Raw genomic sequence first — 12,685 nt, 5'->3', positions numbered from 1 at the left:
CCGCTGTATACGTCGCGCGAGAGTTAAGATGCGGATGGGAGGGACTATATACACATCAACAACTCCCCGCTGTGCAGTATGTGATGCATCGGTGTACAATATGCACCCTTAATGCAGATACGCGGCTGATATCGACGACGAAACAGTGGGGCGTTTGTCTGTTAGCTGGCAGTATGACCACGGCGGGAATGACTTTAAACGATGAAGTTGTAGAGACTGTTTGCGAGCTTTGTTTTCCACCCGTTGGTCGATGAGCTCACTGAGTGTATAAAGTTGGGCGTACTTCTGAAGCACGGGTATGGGTGTCAAACGGGGGAGTTATGTTATAGCACGAATAGCCTCACGATTGATAGGTTCAAGGGAATTACACCGTGTGCGGGTGAGACGCTGAAATTGTGCCTGGTATATAATCGATGGCTGAAGGATAGAGCACACAAGCTGGCGGGCCGTATGAGCACGAGCGCCACGAGAGCGCATAGTTATGCGACGAATCAGACCTAGAGTAGCTTGAACCGATTTACGGGTGGCTGCCAGCCACTGAGTGGCAGTCCCAGATTTATGAAGGAGGAGACCAAGAATACGAACAGTTTCTACCTTAGCAATCGGAGAACTATCCATCGTAAAATTTGAAAGGGGCGGCTTTATTACCAATGCGAAAGAAACATAATTTAGTAGGCGAGAGGCTTACATCCAGAGGTGGGAGGCGAGATGTCAAGACATCTAGCTTGTGCGGCAGGACCGTCTGATGGATAGATGCATCTGAGTCACAGCACCACAAGGTTATATCATCGGCATACGCAAGCACGCGGATAGAAGGAATAGACTCTAGGGCTGGAACAAGAGGAATAAAGACCACATTAAATAATGTGGGGGTGAGAACGGAGCCCTGGGGCACTCCTCTGTTGGAAGTGAAGTTTCCAAATGTTTTTCCGTGGACAGGTAAACTCAAGTTTTGATTTGTTAAAAAGGCGTGAATGGAGAGGAGAAACCGATGAAGGATACCAAGAGTTTGAAGGGAGGCAAGAATGGCCGAGAGAAGGATGTAATAAAATGCCTTTGTTATGTCTGTAGCGATCACAGTTTGAACAAAGGAACTCTGCGGAGAGTAGTGAATCACGCCAGCAGCCAAAGAAGCAAGACCGTCCTCCATTCCAATTTGTGGGCGGAAACCAATTTGGGAATCTGGGTAATAATCATGGGATTCCCGCCACCACGACAAGTGAGCGGCGAAAATGTTTTCGTAAAGGTTGTAGATCGTCGGCGTGAGGGAAATTGGACGAAGGGCCGAGAGGTACACTGGAGGCTGACCAGACTTGGGTATTGGAACCACAATAGAATGCTTCCACTCTCCCGACATGACGCCAGAGTGCCACACTTCGTTGAAAGCATCAAGTAGGGTTTTCAAAGCAGACCCTTCCAAGTTACGGAATAAGGAGCTAGGTATGCCGTAGTGCCCGAGAGTAATGATAGTTTTGTGGCGCTCAATGGAGGCTAGCAGCTCTGCGATGGTTAGGTCAGAAGCAATCTCATGGGAAGGCTCTGTAACCGATAAGCCAGGAGGAGATGTAGAGGGGCAGTCATGGTGTGGAAAAAACTGACGGGCCGCTTGTTGTGCAAATGTATCCTCATCCACATTCAGCGCGAACCGAATGCTCTCTGTGCAATCTGCAACCTGAAAAGGGCGCTTCGTGGCGTGAAACACTCTCCAAAGATGTAGGCTGTCATGCGTAGAGGACAGGCGGGCACACCATACAGCCCAGCGTTGCCTGCTTAGCCGCTTTGCATAGCGCCGCACACGTGCGGTACCACGGTGAAGAGCGGGAAGAGTCGAGGGGTCATCGGGGTCATCGAGAGGTCGTGCTATTTTGCGTTACAGAAACCAATTACATGTGAGCATGAGGGCGGTGTAATCTGCACACATGAGATTCTGGGAAATGAAGCTGCACATGATGGATCATTTATATAAATGGAAAACAGTATAGACCGCCGGACAGAATCTTCGAGTGCTCCGCATTTTATATTGCTTTATGTAAAGTGGAGATTATTAATTACCGCTTTTTGTTGTCGAGATGATAAGTGGCGAAAAATTGTTGTGTACCACAAAACGATCCCATTGGTGGGTAATTTGTTCAGTAATATGGAATGAGATAGCATTCCTTCTTTAGGTGTGCCTTCTCAATTAACTTAAGGCCAAACTGTATTACATGCCGATGATAAGCTCTAATATTAGCAGACAACGATGAAAGTTCCCTGATTTGAAAGCAAATAAAGAATTGCGAAATATACATAAACGGTGCATGGCGAATGCAGTTAACCGCAATCCTAGTAAAACTGTTCTTACCCTTTTTCACTCTGGAAAAAGAATCGTTTCTTAGCATACAGATGTAATTTACAATAACCCGCTTATTCAGCCTTCTACAAGCACAAAGCTTTTGTGTATTCTGATAGATGTAAACTTATCAAATTTGATTTACAAGTCCGTTCAGTGATTAAAAAAAAGCCACATACAGTATATATGTACTTTCTAAATGCTGAAATTTCTTTCCCGTTGATATGCTTGTTAACCTTTATTACACTTTTGCTTATTTACAAATTAATTATGGCATGCGGTGATTTTAGTTTGGGGATGCGCATATTCATCACACATGTTCCCCTCATATGCTGTTCAAAAAAGAGCTCTTCGAATTTTCGCGCAAAGTATTCAGTATGAACATCCGGGCGAATCATTTGCCTTTCTGTGTACCCTAAATATATACGACTCAGTAACTTACGACACCGTTTCCTTAATTTATCAGATCATTCACAACACACTAAATTTAACAACGGTATGTCTTCGTCAATCACTACGCACCAACATGTCTACTACAAGACATCGGCTCTTGCTTCGTACGGGTGCAATACACGCTAATTATGCTTGAAAAACACTAGAATTTATGGGCACTAATTTGTGGAATAGTTTTGATTAGAATGTTCAGATTTTACCTTCTTCATGCTTTTCAAAAACAAAACTTTTTCTGCACATTTCATCCTAGTCTACATTCTTCAGTGCTTTGGTTTGTGTGTTTAGTTTAGAACTATCATGCTTACTTGATGTTTTCACCAGTGTTCAGTGCCTACTGCTGTAGTATGTTTACTGCTAAATAGTTGCGGTATTTTTTGCTGTCTTCTACATGATACGTGCTAGCTTAAAGTGGTTCGGGCCCTTATACAATTTTTGTTGTGTCCTTGAAGAAAAAAAAGCCGGCTGCGGTTTCGTTATCACAGAGAGCTGAATTCCTTAACCTGAAAAGCGTTACAACGGCTGCAGAGGCCGATAACATTGTGACGAAGCCATGTAGCTGATGACGGATTATATTATTCTGATTAAGAAATATTCATAGTTGGATGACGATTAGTTTCTCAAAAAGAGCGTTGCTAATACTTAGTACTGATATTGGTCTATAACAACTTGGGTATTTCCCGTCTCCAGGCTTGCAAATATGCACAATTTTAGCTACTTTTAGGATTTATGCACAGCAACTAATCTCAATCGCATGGTTAAATATATGACGTAGTGGCTTGGACTGAATGTAACTGTTATACTTAAATTTTGCAGTCAGTATGCCGTCATGTACAACTGCTTTATTAACTGGTTGTTTACTACAGATACAATTTCCTCTACAGTGATTACATTTAGATTAAAGTTGTTGTGGACAGCCAAAGGTAGCTTAATAGAAAAGGAATTAGACGAGAATTGATTAGCAAGGGAATCACCAATATTAGCAAAGTAGCTATTAAAATCATTAACGACTTGTATGAAAAAGGTCATCAGGGGTAATTCATTTCTTGTGTTGAATTCCTGTGACGTCTTTAACAATTTTCCACACTTGTTTTGTGTCTAGGTTCCTATAAAGTCGAGCCCGCAAGCCCGCTTATTACAGTGGAGCGTGCAGCTGTCGTCAAAATATACATTAGGGCTATGGCACTGCGTCTCAGAAAAAAAAAAACCGCGGAAGCACAGCCCGGTTATGCCGAGCGTGGAGGAGCCATAAACGCCCCCCCCCCCCCCCCCCCCCCCTCGCAGTCGAAAAACGCGCGGATTCTGCCAGCGCGGAGAATGAAGAGGGTCTCCCAGCTCCCTTGATTCCCCTACAGTGAGTAACGACCACACAAAAAAAACGCAAACATCGGCCCTGAAACTGCTGTTAACCCGCGGCCATGCGCGCCCCGAGAAGCTACAAGGTCAAATGGTGCACGCGTGTATGCCACCTGGACAAAGCGTCCAAGGCACGGTAAGAGCGAGACGGGGGAACGGTGAGAGCGGAACTATACCACACGGCGGGTGTTTAGCCAATGACAGCAATGTGAGAAGTTTGAATACCAGTCACGAGGTATGCCTTGCTCGCCCATCCGGTCACGTGACATGCGTCGCCTGCACAACTGGGTCTCCACCTTCTGCACACGCGTGTAAGGCAGCGCGTATACAGCTGACAGTTTGCGGCACCTCTTTGTAGAGCAGTCGAGCGGTGCGCACCAATCAATCAAATCTGAAATTAGACAAAATCGATGGTTAACAGGTAAAATGATTTGATTTATGGGTGTTTAACTCCCAAAGCGACTCAGGCTATGGGGACGCCGTAGTGAAGAGCTCCGAAAATTCCGACCACCTGGGGTTCTTTAACGTGTACTGACATCGCACAGTACATGGGTCTCTAGAATTTCGCCTCCATCGAAATTCGACCGCCGCGGCCGAGATCGAACCCGCGTCTTTCGGGCCAGCAGCTGAGCGCCGTAACCACTCAGCCACCCCGGCGGCCGTTAACAGGTTAAAGACTAATTCTCATCTGCTTTGTGTGTCTATGCAGCACTACTACCGCTCTAAGGTTGCTTGGAAGAAGAAGTGGTGGTCGAGCGAATGCTGGGCAGTTTCACCGAGGCTCTATCTCAACTTGTTGCTGGCCAATCTCTGCCTACTGAATCACATGTTTCGGCGGCTACGCCGGCATCACTCCCAAGTGCTGCTAGAAAGAGTCATTCCATGTCGCCTGCTACCGTGCCCCAAGTACCGCCTGCCAACAGCGCTCCTGATAGTGTCGCTCACGTAGATACTTGTAGCATGGACGTTGAAATGCTCACCACTTCCCAGAAGCGTCGAGCTTCTTCCTCACCCTCGAAGTCAGCTGTTCCGCAAGTCAAAGCAAAGAAAGGACCCCCCAAATTAATTCCCCAGACTGATGTGCTGAAGGAGGCTGTTGATGCCTCTTTAACCAGTCGATAATCATGGCGGGTCTAAAAGTTATGCAGTGGAATTGTCGCTCCGTACTTTCTTCTTTACCGGATCTTGAATTACTTCTTCATAAACATAATCCAGATATTGTGATTTTACAAGAAACGTGGCTCTCTCCACTTAAATCATTCACATTTAAAAAATTTCGTGTTTTCAGGGTAGATCGCGTTAATGGCAGGGGTGGTGGGTTAATAACTATGATCTCTACGAAAATATGCCACCGGGCATCAATCTCGCAGACAGTTATGCGCCCTGACTGTGAGTTGTTGGCGGTTGAAATCTCCCACAGTGCGCCAAAGTCACTATTGCTAACGTCTACTTCCCAATCGGTGTTCACAGGACAGACTGTTTGGATACCTTACTGAGCGGCGCAAACAGCACAGTCATCGCAGGAGATTTTAATTCGCACCACAGTGCCTGGGATAGTCGCTCTGACTCCTGCGGCCAGCTTCTGTGGTCCTGGATGTCAATGAATGCAGTGCGCTGCTGTAATTCTGGAGCAGTAACCTTTATGCGAGGAGGATTCCGTTCAATCATAGATTTAACATTAGCATCTCGTGGGGTTGGCGTATCTGCATGGTCAACCGAAGACTCAGGTACATCTAGTGACCACTTTCCAATAACCTTTTCTATTATATCCTCGCCTATCAGAAAAGGTGGTGCAACCATGAAATTTCTAAACCACATTATGTACAAAAAATTGATATCTGCCTCACTCCCCTCCATAGTTAGCTCAGGTCGAGCACAAAGAGCTCAGCGGACAATTACCTTTCTGCAAGATGCTGCTGAGAGCTCTGTATTCTCGGTGTGCACTACTGCTCCTGCCAGACAGCCGTCTCCTTGGTGGACGGAGGAGTGTGAGAAAGCTTATCGTCGTAGAAAAGCAGCCTGGAAAAGCATTTCCTATAATCAGAGCCCAGCTAATTGGATAAATTATAAGTTCTCTGCATGTTTCAAAAGAACTGTTAAAAAGGCAAAGGAGGATTATAATCAAAATTTAAACACGTATCTCTCAAAACCCCAGAATAAGAAGGCTCTCTATAGATTCATGGCGCAGAATAACAGCTCTCCGGCCTCCAATCGCATAAGGTCAATGGTAATGTCTCCGCAGGAGGCTAAGCAAAACCTTGAACGCATCGCGCAGTGGCTGGCCTTACGTTTCCAGGTACAGAAAGCAGAACCTTTGCACACTCTCACCCCCAGCTCGGACTATCCTGAGGTCGACGTGTCGGAGCTCCTGCAAATTGTTTCCTCGATGCACTCTGCTGCTCCGGGATCTGACGGGATTACTGTGGGCATGTTAAAGATTTTAGTGCACGACTTTCCAACTCAACTTCTAGATATTGTAAATGCGTCATTGGAAACCTCTTGGATTCCTCACAGTTGGAAAATTGCGAAAATAATTTTACTTTTAAAAAATGCAGACAATGGATTTCAATTAGACAATATTCGGCCGATTGCTTTAACCTCAAATTTAGTAAAGCTAATAGAAAGAGTAGTACACAGTCGCCTCACAAAGCATGTTCATCATATTAACGGCCTCAGCCCCGCACAGATTGGCTTTCGTCGCGGTTGTTCCATATGGTCCGCGCATGTGGATCTCGAGAGCCGAATACGACTCTCAATGCGCCAGAGAGAAGTTTCGGCCTTGGTGACGCTTGACGTTGCGAAGGCCTATGACAGCGTGGAGCACACAGTCCTCATTAACAAGCTTGCTCAGCTACAACCACCGCATTACCTCTACGCCTGGATTTGTGAATTTCTAAAAGATAGATTTTTCTTCTGTACAGACGGATCTTTTTGTTCTAATACCTATGGTCAATCAGGAGGTGTGCCGCAAGGCTCTGTTCTTTCTCCGCTGCTTTTCAACATATTAGTTCGGGACATCCCCATTCATCCTAACGTTACAGTTTATGTATACGCAGATGATATAGCTTTTTTCGCATCAGCAAAGGATATTCATGTGCTCTACGGGTATTTGCAGGCATATCTGAATGCTCTTGAAGTCTGGTTGGACCAAATTAATTTATCATTTAATGTCAGCAAATGTGGCGTGCTGGTATTTCCACCCGACGCTCCTATGTACATCTCGCTAGCCTACCGCTGCACTCCAATTCCGCAGGTGGAGTCGGTTAAATACCTAGGTGTTACTTATGACCAAAATTTGGACTGGCGACACCATATTAAGAATAATGTTATTAAAGGGGAACGTGCACTGGGCCGTTTGACCCGAGTTGGCAATAAAAAGTTTGGCATGCGTCGTGACACGCTACTGTTGCTCTATAAGGCTTATATGAGACCGATTCTGGAATTTGGTTGCCCCTTGTTCTCTGGTAGCGTGAACTACAAGCTGCAGCCATTAGCCTTACTGGAAAGACGTGCCCTACGGCTATGCCTCGGGCTCCCAAAATCAGCTTCCAACGCTGTCCTTTATCTGGAAGCCCGTATCCCCAACCTCTATTCCCGCTTCCAACTTCTAACAGTGCGTACTTTCCTCAAGTCTTTTGACCCGGCCCCAGGCGTTAGTATTCCAATTTTTGTATCCCAACCACACCTTTTTTTGACTAATCACTGGCCACGTTATCAGCTTCCGCAAGTTAGGTTCACGCAGAATCTGTTAGCTCCGCTTCAGGTTGATCTGATCTCCTTGCAACGAGTTGCTGACACGCAGGCTGATCCCGTCTTCTATTACGACTTTATTTTCCCGTCCCATGCGAAGCATATGCCCGCACATACCCTAAATGGTATTCTTTCTGAACACCTACAGAATTGTCCACATCATACTGTTCTCTCCACTGATGCCTCCGGCAGCTGTGAGAAGGCGGCGATTGGCATATATTCGCAGGATCTAGCTTGGAGCTACTCCGTTCGTATCCCTGATTATACTCCTATATTCTTCGCAGAGTTTTTGGCCATTGGTTTGGCTCTTCTCAAAATTCCCAGACATGTCGCACGGGTTCTTATTCTTACAGACTGCCTTTCAGTTATTGTCTCTCTCCAAAATTCGGAAAAATCTTTCTTGACTCGTTCACTTAGGTTTTTTGTTCCAAGCACAGTGCGCGAGATCCGTTTGGTCTGGGTACCTGGGCATTCAGGCGTCTATTTTAACGAGGTGGCTGATTTATTGGCAAGGTCAGCTCTCAGCGCACCTGTAATATATCCCGTCCCTCACCTCATTCTGTTAGCAGCTTCACGTTTCCAGCGGTTCCAACATATTTCAGCCACTTTGAGTGATCCGTTGCTCAATACCGTGGACTTTCAACACCTAAAGTACCCATGGAATATCCGGTGGTGTAAGTCAAGGCTTTGTGAAGTATCCATGACGCTCCTGCGATGTAGAATCCCTCACTTAAACTTGTACTTATGCAGGTGCGGGTTCGCTGCGACAAACCTTTGTGTATCATGTGGGCAAGTTGAATCAATCGATCATTTTCTCCTCTCTTGCCGGCGGTTCGCGGTTCAGAGAAAGCAATATCTGGAGGTTCCTCTTTCGAGACTAGGACTGCCTCTGTCTCTTACAGTTCTTCTATCGTTCGGTGCGAGTGCCAAGGGATTCCCGTTAAGCAGTGTATGCGGCTACCTTCACGATTACATAAGTGCAACTAATCGATTATCTTGTTAGCTATATACAAAATTCTTTCGCATGTCCAAAAAAGGCTAGATTGATTCTATTCCGGATGACTCATACCTCTTAAATTCATTTTATTTTTCCCAATTTTTTTTTTATCTTGATTCAGTCTTCTGACGTTTCCTTCCCCGCGCAAATGCTTCATTGGCATTCTACTCTATACCTTGGCCAATCCCCCCCACGTGGGTATGTGCCATATTACTTGAGGAGAAGAAGAAGAAGAACGTTCTTTGTTTGAGCTCTTCCACTTTTCTGCAGTGTTTTGCTTTTGTGCGTGAACTGTGTCCTCGTCATCCTTCGGGATGGCGGGAGTACAACCCCTGCGTCCTCCCGTGGTCGCCGTTGACAAGACTGCGGCTCTACCAGGTGGCAACTCTAGTGCTAATGCGGAGCTTCCAGATTCGTCTGATGAATTCACGGTGACAGCGATGGATTCTGACAGCAGCAGCTTCACGCTTGTTGAGTCGCGCCGCCTGAAAAGGAAGTTGCGCCGGACATCGACAGCGGGTGAGTTGCCTACGAGGAATGTTGAACAGCCAGGTGTCTTTTCAGTGGCCTTCGTTCCTACAACGCAGACGGCTAATCTGAACACCATTAACAGACAGCGGCTAACCCAGTTTTTCGACCGGGTTGTTCCGGGACAAGTCTGTGAAGTCAGAATTAATGCATGGAAGAATGTCCTGACAGTAGATGTTACATCTCAGGCATCAGTAGACAAGCTGAAAGAAACTAGCGTCCTCGGTGGCATGGTGGCCCGCTCCTACGTTGCTTACGGGAAGCGGACAACCACTGGAGTTATCACTGATGTTGACCCGGAGATAGCTGACAAGGACCTCTGGTCGCTGATTAAATCTACGGCCCAGATTGTTGACATTCATCGTTTCGGGCGCTCCAAGTGTGTCAAACTAGTTTTTGAAACTGACGCTCTGCCATCCCACGTCAAGGTGGGCTATGTGAGGCATCCTGTCCGCCTGTATGTTCCCAAACCTTTTCAGTGCCACAAGTGCAACAAGATAGGTCATGTGAGTGCTGTTTGCAAGAATGAGGTATCCTGCCGTCAATGCGGCGGGATGCACCAGCATGAAACCTGCACGACGGAGACTATAAAGTGCGCCAACTGCTCGGGTGCCCATGAAGCCACAGCTAAGGACTGCCCTAAGCTGCAAAACGAAAGACTAATCCTGAAAAAGATGGTGAAGGACAATTCGACCCACCAAGAAGCGGCGGCGCGTATTCGTCGCCGCAAACATCGTTCCCGGCGGCGTCGTCCGGTTCCACACAATTCTAGTCCACCTGCACCACAGTCGCAGGAAGTATCAGCTCAGCCGGCACAGCAGCATGAGCCCAACAACGATAACAAGACGTCTGCGGCCGTGTCCCATGTTACCGCAGTAGCTCAGTCTGATGCGTTTGTGTTACCTTCTTCCTCTGATGCTGAATGGCCTGCTCTGCCATCCAAGGAGATCGCCATGGCAAGACCAAGACCGGTTGCCACTCCAGCTGACACTGTTGGCAAGCCCGAAGGTCAGGATGTGAGCATAATGTTAAAAAAGCTTGTGTGTTCAATGCGCGTGCTGCTTTCAGTCATTAACACACCAACAGCAAAGATTGTTGTGCAGTTTTTGGATGCACTTGAGCCGCTCTTGGCGGCGTTGCAGTAATTCATTATGGCAGAACCAAAACCCACCTCATCTGTGCCAATGCACGTGCGCCGTAGTGTAGTGGTGCAATGAAATGCCCGAGGCCTACGAGGTCGCCTGAGTGACTTCCGGCAACGCGTCCACAAGTACCGCTTCCCTGTGCTGGTTATATGTGAGCCCAACATGCCGTCGCCTTTCCGTCTTTCTGGATACGTGCTGCCTTGGTCTCGCACAGAAGACGAAACTAGCAAAGTGTTAGTTTGCATACGCCAAGACATTGCGCACGTCCGCCAAGTTCTACAGCCACACAACACAAACCATTACATCTGTTTGACAGTCACGCTAAAAGGACGGGTCTTTTTGATAATCGGTGCCTACATTCCACCTAGAGATGCTGTTGATACTTCGTACCTATATTCAGCCATCCAGAGTTGTCCAGCTCCTCATATCATAGTGGGCGATTTTAATGCTCATCACCCTCAGTGGGGCAGTGCTGTTATGAATAACCGAGGCAGGAACCTGTTTGACTTTATGCACTCCCAGAACTTCATCAATATCAACGATGGTTCACCTACGTTTCTGCGTGGCACGTCGTACAGCAGCTGCTTGGATCTGGCGTTTGTTTCAGCAAGTCTCCAGTTTTACGTCAGCTGGTGCAGTGACGTGGAAACACGTGGGAGTGACCACATTCCAAGGTATGTTTGCGTCAAGTGGTACGCCCCTACTACTCTGTCTCACGTGCGATATACAGACTGGCCTGCCTTTAGGTCGTCCGTGGAGATTTCCTGTGTGGACCTCTCAACATCATCTAAAATAGAAGGCCTGATTACGTCCTTTCTCAGTGAGAGCATGCGGTATATATGTGCGCCTACGCCAGGGTCTACTATTGACGTGGAATTCGAAAGACTGCGCGCAGTCCGTCGGCGCGCCGAAAGGAAATACAGGACCAAATCCGCGTATGATCTTGCCCTTTGTCGCCGAGCTCAACGACAAATAAAGCGCCACCTAGCGAGACTAGGGAGACAACGTTGGAGGCAGTTCTGTTCATCGCTGGACCCTCGCAAACCACTGTCGCGGATCTGGCATGTAGCCAGGAGCTTGCGTTCACCCCCGCAGGAACGCTATCATTTCCATGCCCTGTTTATTTACCAACGCCGTAATAATGTAGAGGTAGCAGAAGAATTCTGCAAAATGGTTGTGGGCGCAACTATGGTACCATCAACCAGTTTGGAGGCTTTTGTACCACCTTCACCAGATGACCACTACGACATGCTATTCACGATGCCTGAACTAGAAGCTGCTCTTTCCTCGTGTAGGCGTCCATCTGCACCTGGTCCTGACGGGATTTCGTACGCGTCCCTCTCTCACCTTGGCATGGAAGGCCGAACTGTGCTGCTCAGTTACTACAATGATACATGGGCTTCCGGAATCGTTCCAGAACACTGGAAGATCAGCCGCCTGGTTGCACTTTTGAAGCCTGGCAAACCTCCTTATGAGATTACCTCATACCGGCCAGTTCCACTAGCAAGTTGCGTCGGCAAAGTTATGGAGCGAATGGTGCTGGCGCGGCTCGAATGGTTTTAGAGCAGAATGCTCTCTATCCGGATATGATGACCGGGTTCCGGAGGGGACGTTCTACGATTGATAGCGTAATCGACCTCATATCGACAGTGGAACATGGAAAACGTAGTCGCCGACTCGTCGCTGCTGTCTTCTGGGACATCAAAGGGGCCTACGATAATGTACTTCATGACGCCATCCTTGATGCCCTTGACGACATTGGCGTTGGCGGCCGGATGTATTCGTGGATTGGGAGCTACCTCAACGGCCGGTCTGTTTACATGTCTACGCCTGATGGGGAGACTACCCGACATCAGGTTTGCCGTGAAGTTCCTCAGGGAGGAGTTCTTAGCCCAAGCCTATTTAACGAGGCATTGATTGGACTGGTGAATGAACTTCCCACTAACATTCACATCAGTGCCTATGCTGATGATATCTGCATCTGGGCGTCGGGTTCGACACGTCCGCAAATGCGTGCGAGATTACAACGTGCCGTGTCATCTACTTCAAGGTACCTACGGCGTCAGGGTTTGCACTTGGCAGCTGAAAAATGTGCTGTGGTCGCATTCACGCGCAAGTCTGTCTGCCACT

At 47.4% G+C, this 12,685-nt stretch overlaps 1 protein-coding gene across 1 annotated transcript in view; it reads right to left on the bottom strand.

Moving 5' to 3' along the window:
• LOC144125279 (uncharacterized) overlaps positions 1-12,685 on the bottom strand; it is an 84,908-nt gene that overhangs the window by 733 nt on the left and 71,490 nt on the right. Inside the window, exons 4-5 of the mRNA XM_077658529.1 lie at positions 6,035-6,154; positions 4,377-4,526 (exon numbers count right to left, since the gene is read on the bottom strand). Coding sequence (XP_077514655.1) covers positions 4,377-4,526; positions 6,035-6,154 — 270 coding nt within the window. The remainder of the gene's footprint in view (positions 1-4,376; positions 4,527-6,034; positions 6,155-12,685) is intronic.

This window comes from Amblyomma americanum, chromosome 1 (assembly GCF_052857255.1).
Source record: "Amblyomma americanum isolate KBUSLIRL-KWMA chromosome 1, ASM5285725v1, whole genome shotgun sequence".
Taxonomy (NCBI): Eukaryota; Metazoa; Arthropoda; class Arachnida; order Ixodida; family Ixodidae; genus Amblyomma; species Amblyomma americanum.
Note: the sequence above shows the minus strand (reverse complement) of the source record. Positions and strands in the feature narration are given on the sequence as shown.